The following is a 12,376-nucleotide window of genomic DNA, read 5'->3' as shown; positions in this document are numbered from 1 at the left end:
GGGGCTCGGGGAAAGTCAAGGAGATCCATCCATGTCCTGAAGTGACAAAGCATCTCCAGGGCAACCATGTGCCTTCCTTCATAGCCAGACTGGACAAAGACTGAAGTATCTGGGCCTCAAGTGCAAAAATTTGAAGTCCAAGTAAATCCCTAAGCTCTCCCCAGGGATGTGAAGTCCTCCCTGCCAGTAACACATCCTACACAGGCTGCCCAGGGAGGTGGTGGGGTCACCATCTCTGGGGGGGTGTTCCACAACTGTGGGGACGTGGCACTGAGGGATGTGGTCAGTGGGCATGGCGGGATGGGTTGGGGTTGAGCTTGGGGATTCTGAGAAGTCTTTTCCAACCTGAATGATCCTATGATTCTGTGATTCACGGGCTTTCAGTTCTGCTCATTGTTTTGGAAAAAGCACGCGAGCACCACGGGGCAAGGAAAGAGAAACCACTCCATGAAAAAACCCGAGCAATGCATCTCATCTTCCACGTCCCTTACTCTCTGTCTAAATTCAGGCTTCCCCCTGGCCATGCCCTGTTATTTAGAACAACCCAAATCCTTCAGATGCCTCTGCACGGGCTCCTGTGGCCGTGGCCATGGTGCTATCTGAATCAGATGGCAACGCCGGAGCAAAACTGTCATTTTTTTCCACGGTTAAATTAGAGGAGAGGGGCAGCTGCAGTGTAAGCCAATCTCAACAGCGAGGGCTGCGGGCTCTCATACCAGCCAGGCCATTAGCTATATTATTAGGCAGCACAATTAAGGCTCAGGAATCTGTGCCTGTGGGACTCCAGCTGGAAGACTCCTCCACGCCCCAAGCCCAAGCGCGGCGGGGAAGCGGGCCGGGCTGCCAGGCCTCCCCACGCCCCGACACATGAGCTGCCCTTTGAAGGGCTGACGTTTCTCATGGGGGATGGCGTTTTTAAGCCGAGAGCGGCCTATTGGATTTCATGGGGATGCTTTCCAACTTTTTTTTTTCTCTGTGGAATGGCAGAGGATTAAGTATCCTCTCCGAATCTGATGCGCTTTCCCACTCACATCTGGCCTCCCGTGACCAGATGTTGGAAATCCTCCTCCACGCTCATGTCAGAGCTCAGCATCTGCTGGAACTGGATGATCCTTAAGGTCCCTTCCAACCTCAGTTGTTCTATGACTGTATGACCTGACCCGGGCCCCAACCTCTTTCCAACCCCACCGAGCCTCTCTACCTGCACCAGTTTGTCAATGCCAAGGGCCCGGTCCAGCTCAGCCAGCTCCGTCTCATCCTTGCCGCTCAGGAAGGACACGAGCTGCTCCAGCAGTGCCTTCTCATCGTTGCGGCCCTCCGGGGTGGTGGGAGGACACAGGAGCTCGTCCAGCTGCGAGGTGATGCAGGGGCTGCGGAGACAAAAGCCCAAGGAGACACGTGAAGGGCTGTCAAAGCAGCAGCGGGGCTGAGCCACAGAAAATCCTGCTCTGCCTCCCACCCACGACCCCGCTGCCAGGATGAAATCCCATGGGGAATGGAGCCAGCGCTGTGCTTCAGTGGGGTTCTGGAGGAGCACTTGGTGCTTTTGCTCTGCAGGAGTTACAGGCAGGGCGGCGGGAGGCAGAGCACAACGTGAGCAGGGAGCAGAGCGGGAGGTTGGGAAGGCGCTGGGACAGCTGGAAAAGAAACAGCTGAAGGCAGAGGGAACCTTTTAGTTGCAAAAAGAAGATTTCTGACAAGCTCGCTCGATATTCTTTGGGAATAAGATTAATATGTAATGAGAGACATTCCAATGACGTGACTAATTGGAGTCAATCGGATTTGCCGGGTCTGACACAATGAAGGGAGCCATGGCACATCACGCTCACAGAGAGACACAAAGGAGAGAACTGGAGCATGCCAGCAGTTCCCAAGCAGCAGACATGTTTATCCTTTTAGCTCCAGATGAGGACCAGATGTACAGTAAGGAACTGAAGCCAATGGGACCGAGAGTGCTGCAGCCAACACACGCAGTTTAATCCAGGGAAAGAAATACCGGGTGCTGGGATTTCTTACATTACAGAGCAGGGGCAGAGAGGGAAGCAGGGAGATGGAGGTGAAAAGCAGGGCTGGTTTCCTGCGGCCCAGGTCCCTGCTACTGGCTGCTTTGTACTGAACCACTCGGAGGGCCAAAGCCAAAGATGAGAGCTGGCTGCTCAAAGCCATCAATCCTGCAGAGAAAGCGGGGACAAAGTTTTTCTCTGCATTAACAGGCAATAAGAGGATGAATGCAGGCTGGCAATTTCTCTTAGTCTCACCACAGATCTCTGCGTGGATGGTTTATAAGGAGACCGTGGGACAGTACAACCCTTAGATAGGAAATAAACCTCCTAAAGTGAGCACCATGTGTGCAGCACCCCATGCAGGTCAGCCCCATGCTGGCAGGTGGGAGGAATTTGGTGTCAAATGCTGCTTGAAGTCCCATAAAACACCTCCCTGGCATGGCTGCCAAAGGCCTCCTGCCCAGCACAGATGTCCTGGACACCAAAGGCATCTCTGCTGGCACAACATGCCAGTGCTGTGGCCATCAAGCCAGACCCTGGGTTACATTTCTTGATCTTGGGGGATTAGAGCAAGATGTGTGAGAGCCGCCTGCAGCACCCTGGATGTAGTTCAAGGTGCCTTGGACCTGGACCACAGTGCCTCTACCACTCTTCCATCAATGACACAGAGCACTTAGGCTCAGAGCACAGAAGGGGGCGTGTTGTAACCATCCCACTTGATGAAGAATTGAAGATCCAGACGGGTTGGGGACAGGGAGAACTTGCAAGGAAGCTCCCCTTGGCCAGGCAGGTCAGCTCATTGAGCAAGGCAGGAGCTCCGGTGATGGATACATACCTTGCAGCTGGAAAACCTTCACAACCCCTAAAGCAAAAGCTCTGCTGGTAACTCAGTTAAGAGAGGAGTTGCTCTGCAGCTGGAGCCCAACTGAAGGCACACGATGCAGAACAATCTGTGCATGTTATCAGTGCAGTTTATGGCTGTGCCACTAGATGGAACTGCACAGATCCCAGCCAAGCCTCTGACTTCAGACTTCCTCTCCGGCTTTATAGAGGAATCTGCTCTCTTCACTTTCTCTGCCGTTGCTTTTCAAGTCTGTTGTACCAAAGCAGAGCCTGAAGACCTCTGCAAGGGCTGACGAATCCCTTCCTTGTGATGAAGCAAGTTCTGGAAGGGGATGCTGAGAAGCAAGCCTTACCTACAACACAGTGGCTGCTTTTTGCTCCGGGGGACTCAAAATGCTGCTCCAAAGACTGCCAAGGCAGCTCTCACCTATGGAGCTCCATCAGACATAAGGCTGCTGAAGTTATTGCAGGGAAGTGAGGTGGGAAGTGAACTGGGCACCAGCAAGGCTGCCTGGCTCCGTGTTTGGAGCACAGGGCTGCTGAGTAAGGTAAGGTCATTTTCCCCTGATAAAGCAAGTGAAGCAGCATTTTAAGGAACATTTGTAGCTAAAAATCAAGATTGATTTTTAGAACTGCTCTGGCCTTTGCTGGATATGCCCCACAGATCTCACACCGACAACGAAACTGCACCACCACTGAGATGTAAAGGGGAAGCTGCTTCCTTGCAGCAAGGACTCGAGCTGATGTAAATGCTCTTCATTTAAACAGGGATTGGATTTATCTCCCAGTAATTTCAAGCAATGCGAGGCTGAGTCTTTCCAGCCAAAATCCAAGATCCATGTGCAGCAGCAGAGACCAGTTAGGCAATTCTTTTCTTGGGCTGAGTGAAGAGTTTTTAGAAATGAGTCCAAACTTAGCTCCTAGAAGAAGATGTCTGGCTCTTGCCTTGCTCAAATACAATTCTTACACGTTCGCTCTTCGTGGCAGGAAAACAGAAGCTTTGCTTATCTGTGAAGGATTTAATTAGCAACCCATGGATGGATTTTGGCAGCGAGGGCCGCAAAAGGATCCTCCCAGAGCTCATCATCTATCTAACAGGTACCTGACCTCTGGGCATGGGGAAGGACTCAGCCTCTGTCCACAGTGCCAATGCTGATGCCTTGGAGAGCTCCTGAATGACAGCCCTGTGACCTCTGTATGGCACCAAGCAGAGAGCACCACCAGCAGGGCTCCCTGCCCTCCTCACCTCCAGCCTCAAAATAATTGACCTCCAGGCTCCTGCAATAGCATTGCTATGGCATTTAGAGCCAAGGAATGATGTTGTATGCTGAGGTGATGGCGCCTTGGCTGCTCTGCTGGGCAAGGACCTAAAGAGGACCTTTCAGCTGAAGCCAAGCAAATGGGGACAGCGAAGAGCAGCAGTGACATGAAGACACAAAACTGTCCCGTGGCTCTCGTGATGCCACTGCTGACCCCAGAAAGAGAAATGTGGGAGAATTTTAGCTGCAGTATTGGTTAGTGAGGACTTTCAATGTGGATATATGGGATTAACTGGGTCTGGACCAAGAATTGATGGTGCATGCCCTGTTTACAGGGGCAGAAATTGCTAGAGCATCCCAGAGTCCTGCTGGGTGAGATGAGGAAGCCACCGAGCTGCAGTACTTACTCTTCAGGTTTACTCAGCGTGCTTCGGTTCATGGGTGCCATGCTGTTATCTGTCCATGGGATCTGCTCACCCATGCCTGGCTGCCCAAACTGGTGATCTGGCACCCCCATCTCCAGCTCTGACATCCCTGTGGGTAGAAGAGGGGTCGGGGGAGGAAGCGTTAGCGTGCCAAGGGGACTCAGGCACCCTAGGGGATGTGCAGAGAGATGCTGGGAGTGGGCAAAACCACAGCCAAGGTGCCATGCCCATGCCCAAGGCACGCTGCCATGAAGGCACTGATCTTTCTGCAGATAAATCCTGTTAGAGATAACATGCAAAAAATTCAGAGCTTGGTCTCATACTCAAACCTGAAGGATGAGCCTGGGCTTTGGGTGAACACCTGTGTGGCTGCTCCACCAGATCTGTGTGTCCTCAAAATGTACCAACGCTACGACCCCATCTCAGTTCCCCTTTCCTGAACATTCCCAGCAAGTTTCTCAAAATCTAGTCAAGTCAGAGGGCTCATTCTTGAAGGCCAGCTGTTAGCACTGGAGATTTTAGTTGAAAAAATAGCACACGCCCATTAGCATCTTCAGACTCTATTTTGGAGAAAAGTTGATTTGTGCAGGGAAAGGAGCCAATGCAATTAGATTAAGTTTAGCACAACTTGGAGCCTGAGCACAGGACAGGGAGATTTATGTGGATGGAGACTTTACATCATCCAACTCGAAATAGAATCACAGAGTCACAGAATCAATTAAGGCTGGAAAAGACCTCTAAGATCACCCAGTCCAACCCCAAGCCATCCTCACTGTGCCCACTGACCACGTCCACAAGTGCCACATCTCCACTGTTCTTAGCACCTTCAGAAGATCAGAGAACACCTTGGCTAAGTTGGCCATGGAGCCCCACGCAGATGGACACAAGGGATAAGCCCACTTCTGGCCAGGTTGGGATTGCTGCTTCAGGACATGTCATTGGTGGCCAATCCCATGGGTTTGCAGGGGACCAAGGATGCGAATCTGTATTTTGTTTTTTTAACTTCACCAAGCTCTGTTGTGATGAGTTTTTTTCCCCCAATAAAATACAGCACTGCAGAGAACTGAGGTGCCACCAGCACAGCTTCCAACATCCCAACAGAACAGAAATCCCAGGCACAGCTCAGGGAGGGCAAAGGAACAGGAGGCAGGACCTGGTGACTTGGTAGCACATCCAGAATGGGGAACTGCCCTATTTGGGGGCAAACCCAGCAGTGCTTGGTGTATTCCCTGTTGTCCCAAGGTATCCCCAGCTCCAGGCAATGACAGCTCCCAGACTGAGCTTGTTTTGTGGGTTTTACACCAAAACACAAGAGCCCTAAGCTTGCTTTTGGATGGAAGCAAGGAGAGGTGTTCCTTTACTTCTTGAAATGTCTTGAAAAAAGCCTTAAGGTTGCTTGGCAACAGGCAGATAAAAGCAGTGGCAGCAGTAGCTCCAGTGGGGCCGGCTCCACGCAGCCGCAGTGCAGAGCTCCAAGCCTTCCCTGCCTGCCTGACAACAGTTCCCAGTTCTGTTTCTGCTGAAAACTGCAGTTTTTTCCCAATCAAAGCATCAGCCTGCAGCTGCTCATGGTCATGAAGACGGGTGTCATGCTGCAGCTGCACAACGGCCTCCAGAGGAGGGAAGGTCATGGGTGGGACCCTGAAGCTGGTGCCGGGCTGATGCTGGGCACTGCTTGGAACGGGTAGGAAAACTGAGTGCTGAGCAGCTCAGCAGGTTGTGAGCACTGGGAAAAGAGGGGATCTGTTGAAGGAGGAAAGCTCAGATGGAGAAATGCAGAGCATGGGCACAAAGAACAAAGTGAAAATTTGGGGCCAGTGTGCTCTCGTGTGTCTTGCACAGACATGGGGCCATCTGAGCAACAAAGGGAGATGCCCTCTGTGCAACACATGAAACTCTTTGGAAAGAGAAGCTGCCAGAGGGAGAAGGTCAATGTCATAACAGTGTGTCGGGGTGTGTGTCCTCCCAGTTTAGTGGTCAGGGCAAGAGCTGTTGCTTACAGGTGAGCAGTGACACATGCAGGATGCAGGATGCCAGGGGACAGCAGCTCAGTCCCATCCCACACCATCCTTGCTACCACACTGGAGGAGCAGAGCTTCTGTGAGGTCCCTCTTCCAGTGTTGCTCAGTGCTAAATCCTTGAGGTGAGCCCCTTGTTCCTGCAGCCACGTATCAGCACAGCTGAGCTGTTGGGTGGACATGGCCATATGGTGCATATCACTGTCACCCCAAAGCAGCACAAGACTCCAGGCTTCATGGAAATCCATTTTGACTTTAGTATGGCCCTTATTCAGAGGGCAGGGAGCCTGGCACAGGCTGCATATGGAAGCTGTATGTGCCCCATCCCTGGCAGTAACCAAAGCTAGGCTGCAAGGGGCTCTGTGCAACCAGCCCATGGCAGGGCTTGGAACTGGGTGGGCTTTGAGACCTCTTTCAACCCAAACCAAGACACCTGAACCACTGGCTTGCTTCATGTAGCTGGAAAGAGGAGGAAGGTTTGGGTTTGCATTCTTGAGATGTCAAAGGGGCTCTTCTCTAAATAGGGGTGGAGACGCTCTGTCATTCTTTCTCTCATGGCATTTTTTGACTTTTTAGAAAGAAAAGGTGGACAGGAGGCATATTTAAGCCCAGTTCTGCCACCCTGCACTTCTTCAGCACCCACAAGCATGAACACAGAGTCATAGAGTCATTCAGCTTGGACAAGACCTCTCAGATCTCAAGCCCAACCCCAACCCACCCCACCGTGCCCACTGCCCACACTTCTCAGTGCCACATCCCCACAGTTCTGGAACACCTCCAGGGATGCTGACCCCCCCACCTCCCTGGGCAGCTGTGCCACTGCAGCACTGCTCTAGAAGAGAAGAAATGTCTCCTAATTCAACCTGAACATCTCCTAGTCCTGCTCGAGGCCATCACCTCTCAAGACTTCCCCTTGGCTTTCCCCGTTTGTAACAGGGACACCTGGCCCAAAAAAGCCCTCCAAGAGAAAGCTTCCCCACCACATCCCCCTTCTGCTGTCACAGCTGGCTGAGCGGAGCAGGTGCCCATGGCAGCACATACCTGTGTCAGGTGGGAAGGGGTTTGGTCCCGGCACAGTGCCCCTGCCCTGCTCGGCCGGCGCTCGGGGCCGCGGGCTGCTGCCGTTGGTTGCGGGGAAAGCAACTGGCCTCAGCTGAGCTGGCTCCAGTGGGTCACAGAACTCAAAGGGGGCACGAGCTGCCTGCATGCCCTGCCCGCTGCTGATAGCTGAGTTTGGAAAACAAAGATAAACATGTATATGCAGAAATTCAGATCTTTCCCCACGAGCTCATCGCAACATCACCCGCGGATGCAGTGCCCCGCCAGGAAGCTGACACTGGGTACTCTGGGCTAAGGGAGAAGGCTTGCATCTATAAGATGTATATAAATAGGTTTTATACAACAGTAGAAGAGAGGATGAGAACCAATTCCTTCAGAGTGAACAGGGATTCCTCTCAGGGGAGTGGCAGTAGTACAAGTGATGCTCCTCGATGCTGCCTGTGTGCACTCCAGCTATGTTCTGCTGGGCACTGCTGGCTTTAAATCAATTAAAACCGCATGGGAAAACGATGCTGTTAAGCCTCGCATCGTTACAACTCTCATTTGCATGGATTTTCACAAGTTCAGCTGCAGCTTGCCAGCAGGGAGCACGTAGCAAATGCTTCTGTTCACGCTCAGACCTTCTTTTCTGTGATTCTGCTGAGCAGTGATGCAGGGGATGGAATAAACTATAGCTGTGCATCAGGAAAAACCACACATGGGACAAAGCCCTGTGGGACCTTTCCCGGCCGCTGTGCTCATGCTGGGGCTGGCAGAGGACTAAAGGGGACCAGTGAGGGTGGCACAGAGCTGCTGATCAGGACAGGCACATGGCATGGGCTCCAGACAACAGCACTGTAACTTGGGGGCATTTGGACAGCCAAGTTTATGCTCTGCTTGTAAAAGCCTGCTGGCCCTGTTTGCTGCTCACACCCCGGCACGGGGAAGCCAAGGAGCCACAGCTGGAGCCCCTGGCTTTCTCACTTGCTTGTGGGCTCCTCCAGGGGTTCTTTCAGGAGCAGGTGAGAATGCCTCACTTTGGAGAAAAAGCAGGGTGTTTTTTGCAATTTTAACCCCTCTCTATCCGTTCTGACACTAAACCTGGGTGCACTCAGTCCCATCGCGCTGTTTCAAAGTGACAGCAATGCTTCCAAACCTCCATTTCCAGAGGTCAAACTGCTCAATCTGGAGAGAACCCGAATCCCCCTTGCATTCTCTGTGCTCCCAACCCCTGAGGCCCCACGTGAGGACAAATCCCAGGGCTGACACCTACGGTTGAGGCCGGTGGGGGCTCTGGGGGCAGTGCTGGGCTGCAGGGGGGCTGCCAGCATTTCGGGTTTGACAGCCACGCCGCTCTCACTCCTCTCCGGCCCACACAAGCCTGGCAGCTGGGCAGCTTTCTCCAGTGATGGCAGGAGCTGGTCCAGCTGCTCCAGTTCGGCAGCAAACTGAGGAAGGAAAGGAGAGCAGAGGTTGGTGAGTTTGATTCCTTTGCAGCCATACAAAAGTGAACTCCGCAGGAAAGGATCAGCCCCAAATCACAGAAATGGGCACCGATGAAGCTTCTAAATCAAAACCACTCCAGAGTGGGTGGTGGCACTGGAATGGAATTAAGCAATGCTGGGATAATGCCTGGGCAATCCCAGATGAATGCATATAGAACCATAAAATCATTCAAGTTGGAAGAGGCCTTGAAGATCCTCAAGCCCTACTCCAACCCATCCCACCATGCCTACTGCCCACGTCCCTCAGTGCTGCATCCCCAAGGTTCCTGAACACCTCCAGGGATGGTGACCCCACCACCTCCCTGGGCAGCTTTGCCTACCCTACAAGGATGTCCCCCAGGGGCCAGGTTCCCCACCATTGAGCCCCATTCATGCCTGCAGCCCATATGCTGCAATGAGCAGCGTTATGAACAGCTCCCCCAACATGGCCAAATAAAACCAATAACGATTTCAAACATGAGATCACAAAATTGCAGAATTATAGAATGGCCTGGGTTGCAAAGGCCCACAGTGCTCATCCAGTTCCAACCCCCTGCTGTGTGCAGGTCACCAACCAGCAGCCCAGGCTGCCCAGAGCCACATCCAGCCTGGCCTTGAATGCCTGCAGGGATGGGGCATCCACAGCCTCCTTGGGCAACCTGTGCCAGTGCCTCACCACCCTCTGGGGGAAAAACTTCCTCCTACAACCAACCTAAACCTCCCCTGTCTCAGTGTAAAACCATTCCCCCTTGATAATTTGCTTTGCTAATATACATATGGTCATGCTGAAATGAGAAGAATAAAAAATGGTTCACTCCAGGAGAAATGAATTAAGAGAACAACTGCCCCAAAGTGCACTCCTGTGCCTCCTTGGGGCACACAGTTACCTTGATGGAAAGGAAAATGACATCCAGCTCCTTCAGCCCTCATCAAGGCTGGGAGCAGATGAGTGGATGTCTAGCCCAAAGACTGAAGTAAATAGGAAAGGTGATGGGGAAGGGATTTGTGCTGGTGGATTTTGTGCCTACAACAGGTAGGGATTTAAGGGTCCAAGATAAACGAGCTTTGGCAAACAAGAAAAATATCTGAAGGGAAGTCCAATATTTCAAAATTTAAGGGCATTTTGTGTTTCCAGAAGAGCTACCCTTCAGTGTTTGGGAAGGTTAGGCCACTCACCATAGACAGTGCACCTGAAAGTGCACTGAAAACCTTTGTGTATGATGGAGGGCTTCAGGGTTACTGCTCTCCACGGGTCCAAAATGAAAGGAGCCATCTCCAGATCTATCCAAGTGCGGTGAGAAAAACTGCAGAAGGCAGCTCTGCATGCTTGCATTACTTCTCGCTTTTTCTCCCCCTCTCTGAATAAGGACAAAAAAAAAACCCACCCAATTTTCTCAAGCAAAGGGATCACAGAGGAGGAATGCTGTTGGATCCTGGAGGGGCTGAGCCCACCCAGGCACCTCTGACATCCCCACCAATGTCACATTTCTGTCCTGACCTTGTGCAGGGCCCTGTCCCCATCCCCACTGCCTGTACTGCAGGAATGAACTGGGGCTGTTAACACACACGACAGTGTGGTTCTTTTCTTATTTACAGTGGCATTTTGAGAATTAAATGATGTTTAGGCAACACTGATGATGAGCAGCGTAATGTGAGCAGCAGGCATTGATGGCAGAGATTTATAATGCAGTATTCAGGGCTGTGTCCTCCTGTGCATGCCTTCTATCCAACCCCAACCCAGAGCCCTGCAATGAAGGGTATCCTCGCACACTCGGGCATAACTGATGCCCTCAAGCAGGGAAATTATTGCTTCCCTTACAACGGATGAGATGAATGCATTTAAACAGCAGCCCACGGTGCCCTCTCAGTGATGCAGGACCACGCCGGCACCTTCTCCACTTGGATGCCCTTCTTGAGGCATCCTTCCTCCAGCAACAACAGCAAGCAGAAGGCTGGGAAACCAAACGGCACAACTGCAAACTGGGGGAAGGGGAGGGGGAGAAGACAAAGCAGAGAGCTGGGGGTTTGGGAGAGCTGGCACAGAGCGGAGCTGCAGTCAGAGCTGAGCATCCCGAGCATCCTTTTCTTTCCTGGAAGAGATCCTGGAGGAGCACAGGGTATCTTGCAGAAAAAGGAAGAGAGGTTGTGTTCTCGGAAGTGAGCACAAGGATGAGTTGGAAAGAAAATAACTATGTGAGGTGAGTGGCAAGCTGCAGCGTGCCCCACCATTACGTCGCCCTAATTGATATTTCAATAGAAACATGAAGAAAAAGTCCGAGGCAAGAGCTTGGTTTAGTTTGCAATAGCAGCTCCTCTCCCCATGGCTCTCTGAAGCAATCCAGCTAGCAGAAATCACGTGGCACTGAGCTCTGTCCTCAGATGCTGAGCAGTTATGGGCTGTTTGCTCCTCTGAACACACAAGTGAAGGCTCCACAACCCTGCTCCTGCCACCGTTGTTAACTCTTAGGAGCACTTCTGGTCCCATACATAGGTTTGCTATTCTCCAGCTGTTTGGGGAGAGATACTTGGAAATAAAAATCCATGGGCAAGGCTAAAAACGTGAGCTTGCTTCCGACAGCAAAGCAGAGGGGCTCACAACCACAGCCAGGCTCCAAGTTCTCCAAAGCTGAGCATCCCAAAACTGGAAGGCAGCCGGCTCCCTTCCAAGACAGGCACACCCTGACTTGGGTCTTGCCAACATAGAGGCAATTCATGGAACCAGAGAACTGTTCTGGTTGAAAAAGACCTCTGAGATCACCAAGCCCAACCCCAGCCCATCCCACCATGCTCACTGACCACATCCTTCAGTGCCACATCTCCATGTTCCCTGAGCACCTCCAGGGCTGGTGACCCCACCATATCCCTGGGCAGCCAACCCAACTCGTTCCATCATTCTATGATCTCAGCAAGAGGTAACGAGTGAGATTCCCACTCGGCTGCAAGATAACTGACCACAGCTCCCAAGAGAACTGAGCCCTTAAACCTATTAAGAGACTCCTTGCGTGTTGCCTTTGGAGCCTTTGGGAGCTGGCTGTTATTCACACCGCACCTCTCAGCCCCATTTGACACAGTCAGTAAGCAGGCTATCAGCCCCACTCTGAATGTCAGCCTCTCTGTTCTCTTTGCTTAAAAAGGATTAAGCAGCCTTATCCATGTTACCATCTCCCCTGGCTTTCAAAAATAAGAAATCTCTTCTATTCATAGCTGCATGTAATGAATATTTATACACTCAAATCTCTATTGCGGAGATCTGTCACTGGATTATTCAATTTAATAATACTTTTAGGATAACTAAAAGGCCTGTAT

The 12,376-nt window shown here is 51.9% G+C and overlaps 1 protein-coding gene across 6 annotated transcripts in view; it reads right to left on the bottom strand.

Annotated features, from left to right (window-relative positions):
* Nucleotides 1-12,376, bottom strand: part of NCOA1 (nuclear receptor coactivator 1) — a 155,951-nt gene that overhangs the window by 8,632 nt on the left and 134,943 nt on the right. For all 6 annotated transcript variants that reach the window (XM_052690926.1, XM_052690919.1, XM_052690946.1 and 3 more), the window contains 4 exons: nucleotides 8,860-9,034; nucleotides 7,590-7,775; nucleotides 4,513-4,639; nucleotides 1,202-1,370 (listed from right to left, as the gene is read on the bottom strand). In XM_052690926.1, coding sequence (XP_052546886.1) covers nucleotides 1,202-1,370; nucleotides 4,513-4,639; nucleotides 7,590-7,775; nucleotides 8,860-9,034 — 657 coding nt within the window. The remainder of the gene's footprint in view (nucleotides 1-1,201; nucleotides 1,371-4,512; nucleotides 4,640-7,589; nucleotides 7,776-8,859; nucleotides 9,035-12,376) is intronic.

This window comes from Tympanuchus pallidicinctus, unplaced genomic scaffold (genome assembly GCF_026119805.1).
Source record: "Tympanuchus pallidicinctus isolate F22 unplaced genomic scaffold, pur_lepc_1.0 scaffold1, whole genome shotgun sequence".
Lineage (NCBI taxonomy): Eukaryota > Metazoa > Chordata > Aves > Galliformes > Phasianidae > Tympanuchus > Tympanuchus pallidicinctus.
The sequence above is the reverse complement of the archived record's forward strand: the minus strand, read 5'-3'. Positions and strand labels throughout refer to the sequence as shown.